This window comes from Mobula hypostoma, chromosome 16 (genome assembly GCF_963921235.1).
Source record: "Mobula hypostoma chromosome 16, sMobHyp1.1, whole genome shotgun sequence".
NCBI lineage: Eukaryota > Metazoa > Chordata > Chondrichthyes > Myliobatiformes > Myliobatidae > Mobula > Mobula hypostoma.
Window position 1 is genome coordinate 60,539,601 of NC_086112.1, and position 23,180 is coordinate 60,562,780.

Below are 23,180 nucleotides of genomic sequence, written 5' to 3' on the forward strand. Positions count from 1 at the left end.
GAATGCAAATATAGTCATAAATTTTACATTAGTGGTTGGGGAGAAATTAAGCCATGGCTAGGAATAAAACAAAATATTTTTAAATGAGGTATCAGAACAAACATTAGTCAGTTGAGCTACCAGAAGAGATGAGGAGTTTGGTGCTAGGTAGCAGGCTTACATGTAAGCCAATCTGTTCCTCAATTGGAGGGGAAGCCCTGGAAGGCAAACTCTGAGATTTTGGAGCAGACGTGTAATGTTGGGGGCATAGTGGATTATTTTTATGAAGGAGATGGTATTTAATCTGAAGCAGTACTCTCGATGCAAAATAGCAGATGCCTATTTCAGGTTGTTGTAATTGCTGGCTCATTTGGGATATGGCTAAGTGGGGATGTTTTATGTTGGGTGAGGAATATGGTTTATGCTGAACACACGGTTGTTTCAGCCAAAAGCTGAAAATGATGGCAGAGAAAATTGCCCAAGGCCAAATGTCAAATGTGTGGTTTGGTCCAAGTTAAAAGATAAGATCCGAACCCTTATAGTAAACTTAAAAAAATAATATAATTAGAGTAAGGCTACCTGCTTTATTCAATTTTTTTCCCCACTTTTTAGATGTAGCTTTTGCTACGAAATTCATAATTCCCATGCAGATTTATTGACTGTTAGAATTGCAAAGTTCCTTTTTTATACTTGTACTCAACTTTACGATTAAACTTTAAAAACAAGTACCAAAGGATGATTGTTTTAAAACTGAGGGTAGTATTTAAGATGCAGATCAAACCTGGCTTGCATATACATTGCTTTGAAAAAGTACTCAGCCCCCAGCCCTTTGTTCACATAAATAAGTATTACAACCAGGGATTTTGATCAATTTTACTGAGGATTTTTATTTGTTCCTCCCCCCGCCCTCCACAGTAGAGCTCAAAAACCAAGGAAAGTTGTAAAGCATGAAAAACAAAAAAATTCAAAAGCTGATGTGTCAGCAGTTCAAGTGTTCATCCCCTTTACCTGTCACTCTGCCTCTCTACCAGGAGGATTTTAGATTCAGACCAAGGGAATAATTGTCAAACACAGTTTACTTAAAATTATATACTGTTTATTAACAAACTTGTGTTTCAGTTGATGTTACAGACCCCCACTCACAGAGCCTGGACATCTTTAATCAAGTGAGCCCCAAGCAATGTCCAGGGCTGTTTGTTAAACATTTGTTATCATAATACTCTGATTATTGCCAGGCATCCTCGATAAGTGGTTACATAAAGCAGCTTTCTCATGCAACAAGCATTCCTTTGTTCCTTGCAACATTATTCTCTGTGTGTGACTTAATCAAGCTATAAATGTCAGTTAGGTTTTAGCCCTTTTAATTTGGTATATAATTCCTCATACCCATACTTAATTGAACCATCTCTTGCAGCTATTACAGCCAGTAGACTTTCTGGATAAGTCTCTTAAGCGGGATTTATACTTCTGCGTCAGCTCGATGCCTTAACCTACGCAAGTGGCCTATGCGTGTTGTGAGCATTTATACTTGTGCATTGGTGTGTGCATCCGTCTGCAATTCAGGCACATCGCACATGCGCGCACACCTGCCTGCGCCATGATCATGGTAGTCTTTCTTGGGGTAAACAAGTTTAAAGCGAGCGTCTTTTTTTGTAAAAGCAATGTCCCCTCCATAATTTCGGAGGTCTGTAAACCTTTATCGAAAGCATTGCAGCCAGAGTTCCTTCCCTGCCCTTCAGTTGCCCAACGGGAAGCTATTGCAACGTAGGAGGAAATGCGATACTACGAAGCGGACCAATCAAATCACAGCTTTTGTGTTCTGTGTTGCCGCGACACGTTACATTTTGGGAGAGGTGCGCGTCAGGCTCTGGTGTAGGGATCCCCATCAGCTCTGTGTAGAGTTTGTGGCGATGCAGTACTTACGGCGTTGAGTTGACGCAGAAATATAAATCCGGCTTTAGCTTTGCACAACATGATGAAGATTTGCTCATTCCTCCATACAAAATTATTCAAGTTGTGCCAGGTTAGTTGGGGAGTAGCAGTGCACAGCAATCTTGAGGTCTTGTAAGAGATGTTCAATTGGGTTAAGGTCAGGACTCTGACTGGGCCACTCAAGGGCATCAGATTTTCTTCACTTGAAGTGTTTGCTCTGGCAGTGCGCTTTGGGTCATTTTCCAGCTGAACTTCCTCCCCAGTTTAAGTTTTCTGGCAGAGGCTAGCAGCCTTTTATCCTGGATCTCTCTGTATTTAGCAGTGTTCATCTTGGCAGCAATCCTGACCAGATTTCCAGTCCCTGCTGCTGAAAAGCATCCCCGTATCATGATGCTACCCCCACCATACTTTATAATGCGGATCGTCTTAACTGGTTTATGCTCAGTATTACAGTATTAGATTTATACCACCTGTACCACTTGGTGTTGAGACCAAAATGTTCTACTTTGGTCTCATTTGACCACAGGCCTTCCACATCTTTATAGTATCGTCTAAGACAGTGGTCCCCAACCTCTGGGCCGCAAAGCATGCAGAAGTGCAGTGGTAGTCGGAATGCACCCAGCACATTTTTAAGAAAAAAAGCTGAAATAAACAAGATAATTAATTAGGTGCCACCTGCCACCATTTACGTGCCAGGCGGCACCGAATTAATTAGCTTGTTTATTTCGGCTTTTTTCTTACAGATGTGCTGGGTGCATTCTGGCTGCCACTGCACCCCTGCATGCTTCATGGCCCGATAATTGGTCTGCAGCCCGGAGGTTGGGGACCATTGGTCTAAGAGACACTTTACATAGTCTTTATGGGCAGACATTTGCTTTTTTTTATAGAAGCTAGGGCTTTTACCTTGCCACTCTTTCATAAATACCCTCTTTGTTCAAGGTCTTGGGATTGGTGGAGCCATGAGCATCTCCAGTTGCAGCTACTGACATCTGCACATCACTCAGATTGACTGTTGATGTCACAGTAATCTCTCTTACAAGTGCCATTCTTCAATGATTAAGTTTAGAGGGGTGGTCTGACCTAGGCAGTTTGGCTACAGTTTCATATTTTTTTCAACGTTTTCACAATGGACTCCACTGAGCTCCGAGATCGGTTCAGTGCCTTTGAGATGGTCTTGTACCCTTTACCAAGATTCGTGCTTCTTTATTATAACATTTCCTTGACTTGTCTTGAATGCTTTTTTGTCTTCATTTTGGTTTGTTCTGTTGAAAATCTACCTATAGTTGGACCTTACAGATAGAAGGGTATTCTTATGAATTCATTGATCTACATCAACAACTTGGGTGAGCTGTTAAGGTAATATACAATATTTTACCTGAGGAAAGTTAGTGTAGTAATTTTTCAGCCTCAATTTTTTTAATTTTTACTAAATTGTTGACATGTCTTGGAATTTCGCTTTTGATTTGACCTGATGCACAACGTATTGTAGATTCACTCAAAAAGTCCTGCTTTAATATATTTTAAATTTAGAAAATGAGACAGTAAAATGTGGAAGTAGTTGTGGGGGCTGAATACCTTTTCTAGGTATATTTTAAACTTGGCATACATAACATTAAAAGTTTTGTAGTTCTGTTGGGAGTTAGTCAAATAAATTGAATCTGCTATTAGAATATGGAGAGTGTGGCAGTGATACCTCCTACAGGTGAAGGTTCACTTGTCAAACGTTTTGTTAAAGTGTCATGAATTTCACATGGGCAGAAATGTGTTTAAATGTGTGAATTTTAAAACTCCACCTCCCTAAATCATAGGGAAATGGTCCAATGACTTGATCCAGCCACTAACCTTTGTTTTCAGAAGTGAGGTATGTATCTAATTATACAAGTTTGATTCTTTTCAAAATACTTGATGTGTAGTTTCAAAAATTTCTAACTGACATCTGGCCATTATCAGTCCACAAATTTTCCTATTGTGGGCCTCGTTCTACACTTTGGGCACTTTAATAAACTGGTCAAAGTCATAAGCTATCAGATAGTCTCCTTGTACTGGAATTTAATGCACTTGAACTAATGCTTCTGGCTAATTGGCTTTGGTCGTATCAGTGTTTGCTAGGTAATTATAAGTCCACCTACTTTCATTGAACTGTAAGTTCTGTTTTTATCTTGTGTGAGATACCTGTTTGAGTGCCTGTTCTTTGTTTATCCCAATTAAATGGGGTGGATCTTTTACAAACACTATGTTGCACGTAAATAGGTTAATGTTATTTTAATCGGTGAAGAGATAAATACGAGATTAAGGATAAGTAAAGGATGAGTGACTGTTTAAATGACAGGAAAATTAATTGGCTTCTTTGAAACAATAGAAATGTATGATTTTACTTTTGAGATTGTTAATTGTTTCCAGACAGAGTTGGGTATGCTGTTACACAAAATATAAAATGAAGTATTTGAGAAACCAAAAGAAATGTGTACCTCCAAGGGAAAGAGCATTGAATGCAAGAAGCAAGTCTTGATGCCTATAACTGCAGAACTGTACAACATAATATCTTTAAGGAAGCATGTATTGTGTTTTTTTGTAGAAGCAAAGGTTTCCATTTTATGAAATAAGGCAGCTTGATAGGTTAGGCAGACTGAGACCATAAGACATAGCAGAAGTAGGCCACTCAGCCCGTCAAATTTGCTGATATTTGATCATGGCTGATTTATTTTCTCTCTTAACCCTATTCTCCAGTCTTCTAGGACATCTGAACGGCAGTGATGCATATACCGAGATGCTCTTCATCGACTACAGCTTGCCATTCAATATAATCTCATCAAAAATAATAAGCTTCAAGACCTATGCCTCAGTACCTCCTTGTGCAACTGGATCCTCAATTCTTCACTTGCAGACCCCACTCAGTTTGAATTGGCAACATTTCCACAATCTTCCATCAGCACAGGTGCACCATGAAGCTGTGTGCTTATCCCCCTGCTCTACTTGCTTTACACTTAGGCCTGTGTGACTAAGCACAGCTAAAATGACATGTTTAAGTTTGCTGAATACACCACTGTTGGCCCAATGAAAGGTGGTGACAAATCACCATATAAGAGGGAGACTGAAAATTTGGCTTAGTGGTGCCACAACAAACTCAATGTCAGCAAGACTGAGGAGATGATTATTGACTTCAGGAGGAGGAAACTAGAGGTTCATGAGCTGCCACTCATCAGGGGGATCAGAAGTGGAGGGGGTCAAGAACTTTGAGTATATTGACTGGTTGCATCACTGCCTGGTATAGAAACACCAATGCCCTTGTATGGAAAGCCTATAAAAAGTACTGGATACGGCCCAGCCTATCTCAAGTAAAGCCCTCCCCACCATTGAGTACATCTACATGGAGTGCTGTCACAGTAAAGCAGCATCCATGGTAAAGGACTTTCACGATCTGGTTTTACTGCTGCCATCAGAAAGAAGATACAGGAGCCTCAAGACCCACACCACCAGGTTCAGGAACAGTTACTACCATTCAGCCATTAGGCTCTTGAACCAGAGAAGATAACTTCATTCAGCTTCACTCACCCCATTACTGAACTGTTCCCATAACCTGTGGACTCTTCATCTCATGTTCTTTAAATTTACTGCTTATTTATTATTTGTTATTTTTTTTTTTTGGAAGTCAGTTGTTTGTCCAAACTGTTGAGTGCAGTCTTTCATTGATTCTATGTAGTGTTTTTGTTTGCTGTGTTTGCAAGAAAATGAATCTCAGGGTCGTATATGGTGACATGGATATACTTTGATAAATTTGAATTTTGGACTTTGCCTTGCTAATCAAGAACCTCTCGACTTCTGCTGTAGATACACCCAGTGACTTAGTCTCCACAGCCATTTGTGGCAACAAATTTTGCAGAGCCACCACCCTCTGGGTAAAGAAGTTCCTCATCTCTGTTCTATAGGAATGTCCTTCTATTCTGAGGATGTGCCCCCTCTAGTCCTAGAATCTCCTACTAATGGAAACATCCTCTCCACGTCTACTTTATTGAGGCTTTCAGTACGTGAGAGGTTTCACTGAGATCCGCTTCTACTTGTCGTTTAAAGTCCAGCAAGTACAAACCTAAAACCATCAGAAATTACTCGTACATGAATCCTTTTATCCTGGGAGAATTCTTCTCTGGCCATCACACCTTTTCCTACAAATTGAGCCCAGAACTGCTCACAATACTCCAAATGTGGTCTGACTAATGAAAAAAAGATTTTAGAGGTGGCATGAGGATAGTGCAGTTAGTGTAACACTATTACAGTGCCAGCTATTTGATGAGCATTCAATTTCCACCACTGTCTGCAAGGAGTTTATGTTCTCCCCATAACTGCATGGTTTCCTCTACATTGTCTGGCTTCCTAGCATATTTCAAAGCCCTAACATTTAGGATTAGTGAGTTGTGGGTATGCTATGTTCACCAGAGGATGGCAATACTTGCAGGCTGCCCAGCACAATCCTCCTTTAATAAGCTTTGCATTCCCAGAATCATTCTCATGAACCTCCTCTGAACCCTGTCTGATGTCAGCACGTCCTTTCTTCAATAAGTTGCCCAAAACTGCTCTCAATACTCCCAAGTGAGGTCTGACCAATACCTTATAAAGCCTCTATTGCATCCTTTTGCATTCTAGTCTTCTGAAAATAAAAGCCGACATTGGATTTGCTTTCCTTGCACCAGCTCAACCTGCGAGTTGACCTTCAGGAAATCCTGCGCAAGGACTCACCAAGTCCCTTTGCACCTGAGTTTTGTATCTTCTCCCTATTTAGAAAATAATCCATGTCTTTATTCCTTCTCCCAAAGTGCATGACCATGCACTTCCCTATTCTATATTCCATCTGCCACTTCCTTGCTCATTCTCCTAATCTCTCCAAGTCCTTCTGTAGACTCCTTGTGTCCTCAAAACTGCCTGCCCTTCCACCTATCTTTGCATCATCCGCAAACCTGGTCACAAAGCCATTAATTCCATCATCTTGGATCATTAATGTGAAAATAGTGGACCCAACACTGTCCCATGCGGAGCATCCTTAGTCAACAGCAGCCAGCTAGAAAAGTCCTCCTTCATTCTCATTCTTTGCCTTCTGCGAGCAAGCTAACTTTTGTTCATGCTAGTACTTTTCCTGTAATAGCATAGGCTTTTCTTTAGCAGCCTTGTATGCAACGTTTTGTCAAAGCCGTTCTGAAACTCCAAGTAAACAACACCTATTAACAATGCTTTGTATTTCCTTAAAGAATTCCGACAAATTTGTCAGACTAGATTTCCCCTTCGGGAAACCATGCTGACTTTGTCCTGTTTTATCATGTTCCTCCAGGTACCCAGAAGCCTCATCATTAATAATGGACGCTTAACATCTTTTCAACCATTAAAGTCGGGCTATCTGGCCTATAACTTCCTGTCTTTCGCCTCCTTTCTCAGAAGGAGTTACATTTGTAATTTCCCAGTCTTCTGAGACCATTCACTGAGGTCTTTAATCTCTCACTTCAGCAGTCTGAAGTACCAGTGCCCAAGAAGGATGTGTAACCTGCCTTGTCCAGTAGCACTTGCATCCGCAGTGATGTATTGTCTTGAGTGGTTGACGATGAAACCTACCAACTCCTGCCTGAAAAGTGACTTGGATTGACTCCAATTTGCCTACTGGAGCAACAGGTCCACAGCAGATGCTGTCTTATTGGCTCTTCATTCAAGCATAGAAAATCTGGACAGCAAAGACGCATACATTAGAGTGCTCTTTATTAACCCCTCAAAACTATTCAATAAATTCGAAGACCATGGCCTCAATACCTCCTTGTGCAATTGGATCCTCTGTTTCCTCACTTGCAGACCCTAGTCTGTTCAATTGGCAACATCGCCATGATCTCCATCAACACAGCATAGGTGCACCACAAGGCTGTGTGCTTATCCCACACTGTACTTGCTTTACACTCAATGACTGTGGCTAAACACAGCTGCAATGCCATTTTCAAGTTTGCTGACAACAGAAGCCGAATCAAAGGTGGTGATGAAACAGCATATAGGAGGGAGATTCAAAATCTAGCTGAGTGGTGCCATAACAACAACCTCTTACTCAGGACGGCAAGACCAAGGAGCTAATTATTGACATCAGGAGGAGGAAACTGGAGGTCCATGATCCAGTCCTCATCGGAGGATCAGAGGTGGAGAGGGTCAGCAACTTCAAATTCCATTCAAGGGCACCAATGCAGCATCAATCATCAGGGAACCCCCCCCCCCATATCACCCAGCACAATCTTTCTTCTCACTGCTGCCATCAGGAAGGAGGTACAGGAGCCTCAGGGCTCATGCCACTCAGGCTTTTAAACCAAAGGGGATAACTTCACTCCTTTATTTAACTCATCATTGAAATATTCCCACTACCAATGGACTCACTTTCAAGAGCTCCTCATCCCGTGTTCTCTATTTATTGCATATTTATTTTTGCTATTGTTTCTTTTGGTATTTGCAGAATTGTCTTTTGCATGCTGATTGAATGTACAAGTTGATGCGTTGTTTCATTGATTCTATTGTGGTTATTCTGTAGAATATGCTCACAGGAAAATGAATCTCAAGGTTGTGTATGGTTACTTATATGTATTTAGATAAATTTACTTTGACCATTCCAGAATCTATCATCACTACTAATGCCTCCAGAGTCTCTTCAGCTACTTTCAGAACTCTGTTGTGTAGTTGATCTGTCCAGGTGACTTACCTACCTTCAGACCTTTCAGCTTCCCACACACCACCTTAGTAGCAACTGCATTCACTTCTGCCCCCGACACTAGAATTTCTGGCATATTGTTGATGTCTTCCACGGTGAACACTACAAAATACACACTCAGTTTGTCCATTATTTCCTTGTTTCCCTAATACTACCTCTCCTGCATCATTTTCTAGTGATTTGATATCCACTCTTGCCTCCTCAACTCGTTATATATCTAGAAAAGACTTTTTTAATGTTATTAGCTCAATTACCTTTATATTTCATCTTAATGCTTTATCAGTTGCTTGCTTTTTTTTAAACCTTCCTAATCATTTAGCTTCCCACTAAGTTTTGCTACATTGTATGGCCTCCCTTTTGTTTTTATGCTCTCTCTAACTTGTCTGCTAAAATTGCCTCATCCTCCCTTTTGGAATGTTGCTTCTTTGAGAAGAACTGATCCTGGATCTTAATTGCTCCCAGAAACCCCAGCCATTTCTGTTCTGTTGTCCCTGCTAGTGTTCCCTTGCAATCAGTTTTGGCCAACTTCTCTCTCACACCTCTGCAGTTACCTTTACTCAACTGCAATACCAATATGTCAGACTTAATATCTCCTTGTATTTTGAAATCCCTCTTGACCATACTGATATTGCTGTTTTCACATGTACTTTCTATTTCCTGTTGTAATTTGTATCCCACATCCTGGCTTCTAATTCAGAGGCCTGCATCTAACACCCATCAGTCTTTTTGCCCCTGAAGTTTCTTAACACTGCCCACAAGGATTCTACATCTTTTGATCTTGCGTTACTTTATATGGATTTGATTTCATTTTTTACCAACAGAGCCACACCACCCACTCTGCCCGGCTGCCTGTCTTCGACACAATATGTATCCTTGGATGTTAAGCTCCCAGCTGTGATCTTCCTTCACCCAAGACTCGGTAATGCCCACAATGTAATATCTGCCAAGTTCTAACTGCATTGCAAGGTTATCTACCTTATTTTGTATTCTGCCTGCTTTCAAATATAACACTTTCAGTCCTGTATTCACTGCCTTTCTTGTCAATTGTCTCCATGTTGCCTGAAGTAAAATTCTTATCCCTTTCTATATCTTTTTGTCTTGTGCTTTATTCTGGAGACTTCAGTAATATCTTTGAAGTCCCCTTTACTTTATCTTTTTACAAACTAGTGATCCTACTGTACCTCCCTACTATTTAGTTTAAAGCCCCATCCACAGTCGTAGTTGTGCGATTTAGTTGTACCCTGGTCTCAGCATGATTCAGTGGAGCCCATCCCATTGAAATATCTCCCTCCTTCCCCAGCACTGGTGCCAATGTCCCAGAAGTTCAAACTCACCTCCTATTTACCCCTCATCTTGTACCCCGGGCTAATTTGCGTGTGGCTCAGGTCACAATCCTGAGATTATCTTTTTTGTTCTGCACTTTAATTTAGTCTCTGGCTGCTTGAATTCCCTCAAGCGAACCTATTTCTTCATTCTTGTGTCATACCTACATGGACCATGGCAGCTGGATCTTTCTCCTCCAACTCCATATTCCTCCAGTTCAGATGAGATATCTCAAGTGCAGACACTAAGCAGACAACAAAAACTTTGTGATGACTGATCCTTGTAAAAAAGAATTGTCTGTTCCCCTGACTATGCCATGCCCAATTACAAATACATTTCTCTTCTCTTCCCCCTCTTGAATGGCTCTCTGAACCATGGTGGTATAGTTTGGTTGTTCATCCTCCTAGCCCCTACTCTCATCCTCACAAGGAGCAGCAATCTCAGACTTAGACCAGAGAACATAGCAAAATCAGGTCATTTAGCCCATTGAGCCTGCTCCGCCATTTCATCATGGCTGATCCTGGATCGCATTCAACCTCATACACCTGCCTTCTCGCCATATCCTTTGATGCCCTGACTCGGGCAAGTTCCAGGGCTGAGTCTCTTCCAGCCCTACCATCTGAATCCCTCTACCTACCTCGCGGTCATCCCCTCCTGTCCCTGGCCACAGACCAAATTTGAAGTAGTCAATCAGATGGGTGTGACTACCTTCTGAAACAGTTTTAAAAAATCAGTTTCCAGGTCATTAACTTTGAGCCTGAGTTCCTCGAACAACCAACACTTGCCAAGCACCCTGGAGGTTAGAATGAACTCTCAGTGAAATTTAACCCTCCCAAGGTGGTTTGGACAGCTAATAGTTATAGGGATGTTTTACTTAACCATGCACATCTATCTTCAAAAGTAATGTGGACCATCTAGAGATAGGGGCCACATCTTTTATGGACATTTGGCCAAGAAGTAATATTCCTAAAGGTTCATTTGTTGTCAAAGCATAAGCAACTCTGAAATTTGTATTTTCCAGATAGTCACAAAACAAAGGAAGAACATGAAAGTCATTCAAAGAGAAACATCAACCACCCCCCTTCCCCTGTACCAAAAAAAGGTGTTCTGATCATCAACTTACCCACCCCCCACACAAAAGGGAACAGGAACATCGACCTGTGCGAAACAACCCCTCCCCTGCAAAAAAAACTAACAGGACATCAACCCCCAAGCAGTCTCCCTTGCACAATAAAACAGAAAAGGAACAAGTCGATTTTTAATAAATAAATAAATAAGTATGTATGTATATATTATGGCCATAAGTCTGAAAAAGTCCACAGTCCATAAATGCTGTAGCGCAGCTCATATAGAACCGTGAGGAGCATTCTGGCGCACTACATCACTATCTGGTATTGTGGGGGGGGGGCGGGGGGGCGGTCAGAGCTACTGCACAGAACCGAAAGAAGCTTGTAAATTTAGTGAGCTCCATCTTGGGTACTAGCCTACAAAGTACCCAGGATGTCTTCAAGGAACGGTATCTCAGAAAGGCAGTGTCCATTATTAAAGACCTCCGGCACCCAGGGCATGCCCTTTTCTCACTGTTACCATCAGGTAGGAGGTACAGAATCCTGAAGGCACACACTCAGCAATTCAGGAACAGCTTCTTCCCCTCTGCCATCCAATTCCTAAATGGACACTGAACTCATGAACACTAGCTCACTTTGTAAATATATATTTCTGCTTTTGCACGATTTTTAATCTATTCAATATACATAAACTGTGATTAATTTGTTTTTTCTATAGTATGTATTGCATTGAACTGATGCTGCTAAGTTAACAAATGATACTAAACCTCATTCTGATACTATCCTTCACTATCACCAACATTCATCAAAAGTGAGGGACGCTACACAAGGCAGAGAAGCCTTCCCACCTGCCACGGCGATAGGCACTCACAGGTTCCTCTGGCAGCAAACAAAAGGCAGGCAGTTGGTGCTGAAATTGTCGCTTGCCTTCTGCATTTACCTTGATGTCTTAATCTTCCTCAAGGCTTTAAACGGCGAAGCAGTCAAACATCCGCTAGCGCCTCATCTAGAAGTTTCTTAGCATCAAAGCCGTCCAAGTACACACTTCCTGGAATCTTCTTGGAGCCAGCCAAGCGCTGGATCACTCAAACGATCTCTAAGCTGTAACTCGCAGGCTCTAACAGTCCCAGAAGCACATTTAAGATTTAAAAAAAGACTTAAAAGTAGTACAAAAAATGCTATTTTTGCGTGCTATCTGGAAGATGTGGACTGTGATTGCATTGTATGCTCTCGCCATCTTTACAGATTTTTATCTCTTCAGTACAAATACCAAAGATTTAAGAATGTTATAGAAATTAAATTGGCAATTCAAAGCTGAGATGCTTTGTCTATAGGGGAAATTCAGATTTACAAGGAACAAGCATAAACAATGAGATGACTTATTTTTCGGGGAGATTCAGAGGGGTAGCATTCTTTATTTTGACTCATCCATGTTACTCAAAATCTGAAATTGGATATAGTAGACATTTTCAGATTTGGCATTGTTGAGGTAGGCTTGTTTCCTGCTAGATATTTTTCAAGATCTGAGCATTGCTATCAAGGTTAGACTTATTGCTTTCTAAGATGGAGGAGTGCTATTGCTTTGCATTCCTTGTGAAACCAGGCGCTGTTGGTTGAGCTTGGACCAAGAATTTTATTGCTGGATCTGAATAGTGAATGATTTGGAGTGGAATGGGCAAGTGGTGGTGTTTGTAAGTACCTACCCTTGCCACTGGCAGAGGCAGTATGTGTGGGAGGTGATGTCAGAGTAGCCTTGGTGAGTAACTACATTCGCTTTGCTGCCTTTAATCCCTGAAATCTCACTAATATTCCAGTGAGATATTGGGAGGAAGCAAAGGCTATTTTGGATATGTAGGCTTTTGGTGCTAGCTTCCAATTATTAAATATAGAAATGCTTATTGGCCTATTTTGTAGTTCTTTCAATATTTGTCATTTGTTTGCTGTTTGGGGTTCAGCTATCATTGTTTATGGTTAAAACCATTTTAATCATTCTACTGTTTTACACATTCATACTTTTTGCACATGACACACACGTGTTTCTCCTCTTGTTTAATTGGACTGAACAATGACAATTTTATTGTTTCTTTCTGTTGAAAAGATTCTGGATGACCTTCAGAGATTGAGCACAAACTGCAACAAGTGGTACTTCCTGGTGGCCAAACATTTTAATTCAATTCCCATTCCTGATCCATCTTGTGCCATGATGAGACCACACTTAGGGTGGTGGAGCATTACCTTGTATTCTGCGTCAGTAGCCTCCAACCTGATGATGTGAATATTGATTTTTTTTTCTCCCCCCTCCCACCCCAAAGGATGAACAGATTTCTCCCTTCTCCCTGCCCCCTCCCCCTTTTCTAAATTCCCAACTCTGACCTTTCACTTCCTCTTACCTGCCTGTTACTTCCCCTGTGTCCCCCTTTTCTCCTCTTTCTCCTATGGTCTGCTCTCCTCTATTAGATTCTTTCTTCTCTAGCTCTTGACTTCTCCCACTTACCTGGCTTCACCTATCACCTTCTAGCTAGCTTCCTTGCCTCCTTCCCCTCTTTTATTTTCTCCTCCCTCCCCCCCACCCTTTTATTCTGGCATCTTCCTCCCTCTTTCCCCCCCCCCAGTCCTGAAGAAGGGTCTTCAACTGAAACGTTGACTTGTTTACTCCAACATATATGCTGCATGACCCGAGTTTCTCCAGTGTTCTGTATGTGTTGCTCCTTGATTGAAAATTGTTTTTAGACAAGATAGTCTTATTAATATGCTTAGTTTCCCTTCCTCCCTTCCACCCTCCCTCCCTCACTGATGTGCTTTTGACAACTTGTACCCTGGAATTTAAGAGACAAGGTAGTTAATCAAGTTCAGGAATTTTTTGACTGAATCCAGTAACTGATTTGAAGTATTTCAGATGTTTAAAATCTAAAATTTGCACAGTATATGTGAAAATGTATTTTGGGTCAGTGACCATTTGGGATTTCTCCTCTGCTCGTTACCTCAACGTTGCTAAACTTGTCATTTTTTAATTGTCTTGTACTATGATAGGTATTCTGAGCTGCCTAGCTGTTTTGTTCCCAATTTTTCTTGCTTCAGCCTCTAAGGAAGCAATTTTTAAATTTTCCGATCTTTGCATATTTGTCAGATCTCAGGTTGTTGGTGGCTTGTTTTTGTTTTCTTTGCCAGTCACTTATTTTTATAAGTCTAATACTCGCTTCTTTTGCAGGCTAACGTTATTTGACCATTATTGGAGCAGTTCCTGTTGCATTATGTTTATCAAAGAATTTTTGAAATGTAAATATTTGCTATTCCTTAACCACTGCCACGTTTTAAATCTAATTTCCTGACCTATTTTGTTTTCAACTTATTTATTCATGCCCCTTCTGCAGCACCTTGGTCTGTTTCCTCGATGAGCCTTAATAATTTTATCTTTTTCCGGTCCTCTCCTGCCTCTTCTCTCTCCTCCCAGCGCTGACTGAATTTCCTTAACCTGGCGTCAGGCAGGCATCAAAACCCATAAAGATTATTGACAAAAGGGATGTCTCCCCTCCCTGATGCACCACAATGTTTGACTTGAGCTCAATAACTCCGCCAAAATTCCTCCACTCGAAGGCTCGTATTGCAGGTGTAGTTCCTTAAGATGGTATTCTGCAGTTATTGCACATCACCTACTCCCTAATCTCTATTTAACCTCTTAACTAAGTGAATTAATTACATTATTTAAATTAATTTAAGAACACTTGTTCCTGGTTTAAGGTATTTGATGGTTTGTAACACCTGTGTGTCCCATATTCCTGGTGCCACTGTTTAGCAAACATCTTGATACAGATGTGTAGCAGGCATCTCTTTCAATTTGCAATTTCTAACATTGTCAAGGCACGAGCATTAACACCCTCAAGCATCCACCAACTATTGATTGCTCTATGCTGTCACATTTTATAAAAGCAGGGATCTTCAGTTTATTCTTGATCAGCACACTGTAAATTGTTACCTTCCGTATCCATTGATCCCATTCAGCAAACCAAATTTGTGAACCAGTTCTCCCAGCTCTGCATTCACAACTTGTATGTGGTGTTAAGTTGCTGTGTTAAAGTGGTAGAATGGCTTCATTAATTTCTCCTGCCCTGACCCTGACCTCTGCTCAGCTATTGAGACTTTATTGTGTAGCGTTGAATTCTCGCTACAAAAGTTTGCTTTGCTTTTCAATGCCCAGAATTAAATCAGAAATCAAATTGAATGCTGTAAGTAAGAAGCAGAGACCAGGCAACCTCCATAAGGACACAAACACAAGAACATCTGCAGATGCTGGAAATCCAAAGCAACATACACACGCTGCTGGAGGAACTCAGCAGGCCAGGCTGAATCAATGGAAAAGAGTAAATAATCGATGTTTTGGGCTGAGAACCTTCATCAGGACTGGAAAGAAAGAAGCCAGTAAGAAGCTGGGAGGAGGGGAGGAGAATTTCAAGGTCGCAGGTGATGGGTGAAGCCAGGGGAGGGGTGAAGTAAAGAGCTGGAAAGTTGATTAGTGAAAGAGGTAAAGGGCAGGAGAATGGAGAATCTGATAGAGCAGATCCATAGGGAGCAACTTAACAATTTATGTCAGTAATCTTTCAGAATGGAAGAGGTTTTAACATTTTTCTCCTTTCAGCAAATGCTGCCTGACTTGAGCATTTCCAGCATTCTGTTTATATTGCTGTAGTGGGTGTTGACCCTTATCTATTCCTTGCTGCATAAATTTCAGCCTCCTTTGTATCTGGTGATCAGTGCGCATTGCTAGAAAAACTGCAGATCAAATTCCGCAGCTTGGAGCATTATCATGGCCCAATGAATTTATGTGTGTATTTATAAATGTATGGCTTCACAAGATGCAATTTTCATTACCTAAAATATTGGTTTGGCATTGAAATAAAGAAAATGCACTTTTTTATATATTAATCCATTTTAAAATAGTACTTATCATTTGCATGATTTTTACCTCTTGCTCAGTTAAGTTGGTTGATTTTATTTTTGTTTTTACAGTAGATCTAGTGCCGATGGATTCTAGACATACGGGGTTCCTGCTGTCTTTTTCATGACTAACAAATAATACTTCAGTTTATAGAACTTAATGTTATTCTTTTAATGTGGTTACCAGCTGCGAAACCTTAGTCAAAAAAACTGGGAAAAAAATTGGTTGGACCAGCATTTCAAAAGCTAATTTTATTCTTTAACACAAAAGCAACATGGGTTACCCTAAGATACTGACCGCACTGCATTTCTAGCATTCTATTTTCTTCCTTTGTGAAAAATCATGCATGTTGAGACTTGCTGAAACATTGCTTGGTTCATGAAAATTTAAAAATAATTTTTTTTCAGGTTTCTTATGCCCGTCCCAGTTCTGCTTCCATCAGAGATGCAAATTTATATGTCAGTGGGCTCCCAAAAACCATGTCTCAAAAAGAGCTGGAGCAGCTTTTCACTCAATATGGACGTATAATTACCTCAAGGATTCTTGTGGACCAGGTTACTGGTAAGTGTGCACCTATTTCAGTACAGTTATAAACCTGCAAGGTTGTGAAATTCTTCTATTCCTGTTAACTTGCTTCTAGAACTTGTCAAAGGTTGAGAGATGTGGGCCAGAAAATGTAATTTTCTGCTGGAATTGTTCATAAATATGCATGGACAGAAATAGATTTAAAAGCTCTCACTGACTTCAGTTATTTCCCACCCTAGAGGTGCAGGCTTGAACTATGCTTTCACGCATGGTGAAGTAATAATCTTTATTTCAAACCTGCTGTAGAGGATGGAGTTCTAATCCTTATTGTGTTGCTAATGTGTTTCTTTTAAATTTAGCAGGAATGTAAAGCAAACATCAATGTTTGGATTTAGCATTTAAACCGCTTTATGCTACCTTGAAAACAGAACTATTTGTTGTAGAAATCTGGACAGGGCAGATAGGTAACTGTATGTGGACTCTTCAGAACATGGATACAAATCAGCAGACTATTTTACACCCTGCAATGCAGATAGAAGGAAATATTGTATAGCAGAATTTTAGGGGTACAAGTCTTCTAAATCTGCAGGAAATGGTTTGAACTATAGATTGTTTTTGTTAAAATCTGGTATGTTAATCCTGTCGTACATGGACGTTGTGTGGATTCAATTAGTCATTGAATATATTTATACCAGTTGGATTCTCTTTTTATTACTGATGTGACATGAGCAGTTAATTTTGAAACCAAATTCTCCTAATATAGAACAATTCTTTCTGTTCAATCCATACCTCCCACCCTAAAAAAGTTGTTTACTTGTGGTCATGAATTAGTGTGCAAGTATGGTTTCTATTTCCAGGGACTTGCATAATAGCAACTATATTTGCCCTATTCTTGAGTAACACTGTTTTGGAAAGAAACTAACTTTTTTTAAACACTGATTCTTGAGTTTGTTCATTGTTTATTAATTTTTATGCAAAAAGACCAGATGTTCCAATGAATTTCTACATAAAGTTGCAGCAAAAAAATATTTCAAGAAGCAATCTGTTGACCTGGCATGCAGACATGATGATAAATTGGTGTATTGGGTTAATATTTGAGTTCAAACATCTATGCTGAAGGTTTTGTTTTTCATTTGTTAGATCTGTGACTTTATTTATCAATGGCACGCTTCTATGATTTTTCTATTAGAAATGCACCTTAAATGTTTGCCAAATCTTGTTACTCTGGTGTGACTCTTAGGTGCTCATAAATTTTGTTCAGATTTTAAAGTGTTTAAAGTTGCTACTTGGGTCTTTGTGAGGGATTAGCAGGGAAGTTGAGTGACATGATATAATACTTGAGTCTGAAATTTAGTAATGAAAGGTGGTTTTGGCTTTCAGTTGCTGTATAAATAATTGTCCAATGATACTGAGATTAAAATTTGTAACAGAGTTGGTATGCTATGTGAATAATATGTTGGATAAAATATTTTAAAAATTCATTGTTGGCATTGATGTGGGTTTTCATAAAGGCAACTTCGCATTGCATTGTACTCTCAAAATCTCAAAGGCTGCAACATTTTCCTGTTTTTAAAAAGAAAAGTTTATTGTTAGGATATGAGGAATTTTAAAAACTCTGAAGCAGAATATATAGTAAGTCTTTGCAATGATTTCGGCAGGTGATATGCTTCAATGTAAGGCTGGCATGCAGACTTTGGATATTCTGATAATTTTGATACACTTAAGTTTTTAGAGTTACACAGTATTTTGACTTTTTCATTGACTCTAGGGTTTGGGGAATACAAGGACTTGGGGAAAGAAGTCTTGGGAGAGTGTGGGAAACATCGGCTATTGAGGGAGATGCTAAACCTTTGGAATTTCTAAATAGTTCGGTAATGGATTGAATCTACTAACTAACTGCATTTTCTCTTCTGAAACAGAAGATGAGCACAGCTTCAGTAATGTTTAAGTTTTTGACCTACTTCACAAGAGCTCTAATGAATTTTCCTACTTGTGGAGACAACCTAATGAAACATTGCAGCATCTTATGTCACATTATTTTGCAGGAAATATTCTACTTGGATTGCTTTAATGACCTTTGCTGCCACCTTTTCAATTATCCTCAAAGGCCCCAGCCGTCTGAAACTTCAGGTTGTCCCTTTGTCTTTTGTTCTCTGGACCTCTAAATGCCAATTGCAATGTTAATAATCTGGGAAGATTATTTTACCACCCCCCACCCCCCACCCCCACATAATGTTTTGGGAAATTGTCTTTAATAACATGTAAAGTTTTCTTGGGATTTTTGGAATTGTTATCTTCAGAGGAAGTTCAGTAACAGGATTAATTGGAGACAAAAATTGATGCATTAGCTTTGTGGATTCTGAATTATAGTACAACAAGTGTCCTTTCTAATATGTTGGATAATGGAATGGATGCCTAAACCATAATGCTTCACTTTTTGGTATAAATGATCTCTTTCATGTGGTGATAAATTATGCAAGATAGGTAATACGTACTTGGGAAATGTGGAATGATGATCTGTGCTCCAAACAAGAGAGAAATCAAGATGATGATCAACAAATCTAATGCTAATGAAATAATGCAACTAATGTACTATGTCATTTAATTTAATCAGCATATGCTTAAACTGTAATTAATCTTTTAACATTTGAGAAGCCTGCTTCATGTTAATATATTTTAAATTAAAATGGATGCTAATTGCAAAGGTGGTTATCGGTAACTCATGGGGGTGCCATGGTAGTGCAGTGGTTGGTGTGATGCTATTACTTCTAGGGACGTCGGAGTTCAGTTCCGATATCCTCTAAGAAATTTTGTATGTTGTTCCCTTGTGCATGCAGAAGTCCTCCAGGTGATCTGGTTTCCCTCCACAATCCAAAGGCATATTGGATAGTACAGTAATTGATCATTGTAAGTTGTCCTGTGATTAGGCTAGAGCTCAATAGGTGGGTTATGGGGCAGTGTGGTTCATTGGGCTGGAAGGGCCTGTTCGCACTTGATCTCCAAATAAAAATAAAATTGTTCTTTATTAAGAACTGCTCATTTGAGTGTGACTGTAGATAGCAAATGTTTGAACTGGGAAAATGATGGAAGGCGCAGTGAAGGTTCTTGGCCACTGTTAATAAGGTGTTAGGCATAAAAGTGTGTTACAGTTTTCACAATGAATAAGAAATAGAGCTGTATGGATTATTTGATAACACTTTTTTTAAAATGCAGAGTTTGAAATTGATATAAGTAACTAAATCAAAAATGGATTTGTATTAAAAGGAACTTGGGAATCTTGTGGATCAAGCAATTCACAGGAAATGCATCTCAGTCGTTGGATACTCAGCTGATCAGTCACTAGACTTTTCAGTTGGTAAATCTACTTGTTTACAATTATCTTGTTCTTAGATGGGTAGGTGTTAGCCTTGACTCCCTGTTCCTTGATCTACACGCCATTCTTGAGAGAGAAATCTGGAGCCTTGGATGTGCTGCTCTGCCGTTGAAGGTCAACTTAGAGATTTTGTGACTGAGTCCTCATAACAGCATTCATTTTTCCATGTATAATTTGAGACCATAGGCCACAGGTCAAACCACAAATTTGGGATGGCAAGGTAAGACATTGGAGCAGGGTTGAAATCGATCGTATATTACACATGTGAGTCCTGTGGCCCACCATTTTCATTTGCATACGTAAGGGTCTGTGCACTGAGAAACTCTTTGCAGCAGCACCACAGGCACGCAGTATTATATAAGCAGCATTCTTAAGAAAAACAAATCAAAGCAAATTATACCTTTTTTAAAAAAGGAAATAACACTGTTAGAATTAAGTAATCCACAAATAAGTTCATATTAGTGCATACTGATCAGTGATCATAGTGTTATAGTGATTAGGGTTGTGCTGGTTGGTTCAAGAACTACATGGTTCAAGTGGGATTCCTTCCTGGTGGTAGCTGCAGGATGGCATGGCCCAGATAGTAGATGTTGCCTTTCCAAAAAGGTGCCTCATATTACAGCCATTGGTGGGGGGAGATGTGTCCATGATGTATTGGGCTGAGTCTATTACTCCCTGTATTTCTGCACATTTGTATGTTGCAACCAGCCAGGATACTTTCGGCAGTAGATCTATAAAAGTTTTTCCTATTTGGTGACAAGCCAACCCTGGAGCTCTTAACAAGTAAAGACACAGGGGTGCCTTCCTTATGATTCCATTTATGTGCTGTGTCTGAGACAGGTCATCCAAAATGTTAATATTGTGAAATTAAAAGCTGACTCTACGGTATTTCCACCCCCGCCCCCCAATGTCAAGTGCATGTTTGCTGCCCTCCTCCCTGAAGTCAAAAATTTTAGTTTTAGTGATGTCAAGCAAAAGGTGGTTGGTGCCGCCCACTCAACCAGGTGTCCAGTCTTGTTCCTGTGTGCTGACTCATCACTACCTGTGATTTTTGTCCAGCATCAGTGGAGTCATTGGTGAATTTATATTTGGCTTTGGAGGTGTGATTAGCTACACAGTTGTGTGTATAGAAAGTAGACACTGAGCGCACACACAACCTCGAGATGCACCTTTTGTTAATGCTCAGCCAGGTGATGTTACTAATTCAGGGTCTGCTGATGAGAAAGTTGAGTTATGTAGTTGCAGAAGGAGTTTCCAGCATATTCTGTTTCCCAGGATCTGCATATTTTTAGACTTGCAAAGGAAATGAGTAACCTGAAGTCGGAGAATTCTGTGCAGTCCGGAAAGCTGTGCCTGGAAAGAAGTGCAGTTGCTTTGGTTTAAATGCTCCTTGATGAAGCAATGTTGGAGGTCCTAGACAGGTCAGAGTGAGGTAGACAATTTACAGTGAACAGCTGCCAATTGCCCCCGTACACTGAGATGCTCCACAAAAATGATAATCCAATCTGAATTTAATTTCTACTATATATATTATAAATATATATAGAAATTTGGGAGACTGCCATACAAGTTTGAGCCTTTCTAATTTTATATTAAATTCTATGACAAAGTCTGTGTCAGAATGGGACAAATCGCTGTTAATTATCCACCTGTTCCGCTCGATTTGACCTAGCTGATCTACTGGCAGGGCCCCACAATCTTTTCAGCAATTTTGTCTTCCCATGGGTGTACTCACTCTAACGTTCTTCATTACTCAGCTTTGATTCACTCTCTGTCATAGTCATAGTCATACTTTATTGATCCCGGGAGAAATTGTTTTTTGTTACAGTTGCACCATAAATAATAAATAGTAATAGAAACATAAATAGTTAAATAGTAATATGTAAATTATACCAGTAAATAAGTCCGGGACCAGCCTATTGGCTCAGGGTGTCTGACCCTCCAAGGGAGGAGTTGTAAAGTTTGATGGCCACAGGCAGGAATGATTTCTTATGACGCTCAGTGTTGCATCTCGGTGGAAAGAGTCTCTGGCTGAATGTACTCTTGTGCCCAACCAGTACATTATGTGGTGGATGGGAGACATTATCCAAGATAGCATGCAACTTAGACAGCATCCTCTTTTCAGACACCACCGTGAGAGAGTCCAGTTCCATCCCCACAGCATCACTGGCCTTACGAATGAGCTTGTTGATTCTGTTGGTGTCTGCTACCCTCAGCCTGCTGCCCCAGCACACAACAGCAAACATGATAGCACTGGCCACCACAGACTCGTAGAACATCCTCAGCATTGTCCGGCAGATGTTAAAGGACCTCAGTCTCCTCAGGAAATAGAGACGGCTCTGATCCTTCTTGTAGACAGCCTCAGTGTTCTTTGACCAGTCCAGTTTATTGTCAATTCGTATCCCCAGGTATTTGTAATCCTCCACCATGTCCACACTGACCCCCTGGATGGAAACAGGGGTCACTGGTACCTTAGCTCTCCTCTGGTCTACCACCAGCTCCTTAGTCTTTTTCACATTAAGCTGCAGATAATTCTCACACCATGTGACAAAGTTTCCTACCGTAGCCCTGTACTCAGCCTCATCTCCCTTGCTGATGCATCCAACGATGGCAGAGTCATCTGCAAACTTCTGAAGATGACAAGACTCTGCAGTAGTTGAAGTCTGAGGTGTAAATGGTGAAGAGAAAGGGAGACAAGACAGTCCCCTGTGGAGCCCCAGTGCTGCTGATCACTCTGTCGGACTCAGTGTTGTAAGCACACGTACTGTGGTTTGCCAGTCAGGTAATCTAAGAATCCATGACATCAGGGAAGCGTCCACCTGCATCGCTGTCTGAACTGTTAACTGCTGTCATTAACCTAGTGATACGATGACCTCTACCATTTTGGCCTCACTCTTTCAGAGAATTTTTTTTTTGTTCTATATAACCTGTTCCACCCTGCTACCTTTATCTGACCGCACCCACTAGTTCTCAACTCCTTATGGAGCTGCCCAAAGCTACAGCAAATAGTAATAAGGAAGCATTCAGCATTGATACCTAATATTAGTGTCATGAAAGTGACTGTCACTAAGTAGATAATCTAACAACCTACCCTGGATGTTCAGTGAACTGTCTCAGACGCAGCACATAGATGGAATCGCAAGGAAGGCACCCCAGTGTCTTTACTTATTAAGAGTTTGAGGGTTGGCTTGTAACTCCATGTCTCTCAAGTCAGAAGCTCAGCTAGATTAGCCACAAATATAATGGTTACAAAGCAGGTTATTAGTATACTTTTTAAAACTATCTCCAGTTCTGACCATGGATTTTTGACTTGGTGTTAACTCTTTCTTT

General features: G+C 40.3%; 1 protein-coding gene across 2 annotated transcripts in view; it reads left to right on the forward strand.

The window, feature by feature from the left end:
• The window catches only part of elavl2 (ELAV like neuron-specific RNA binding protein 2), a 92,460-nt gene that overhangs the window by 52,340 nt on the left and 16,940 nt on the right, over window positions 1–23,180 (forward strand). For both annotated transcript variants that reach the window (XM_063069214.1, XM_063069215.1), the window contains one exon: window positions 16,360–16,513. In XM_063069214.1, the coding sequence (XP_062925284.1) occupies window positions 16,360–16,513 (154 nt within the window). The remainder of the gene's footprint in view (window positions 1–16,359; window positions 16,514–23,180) is intronic.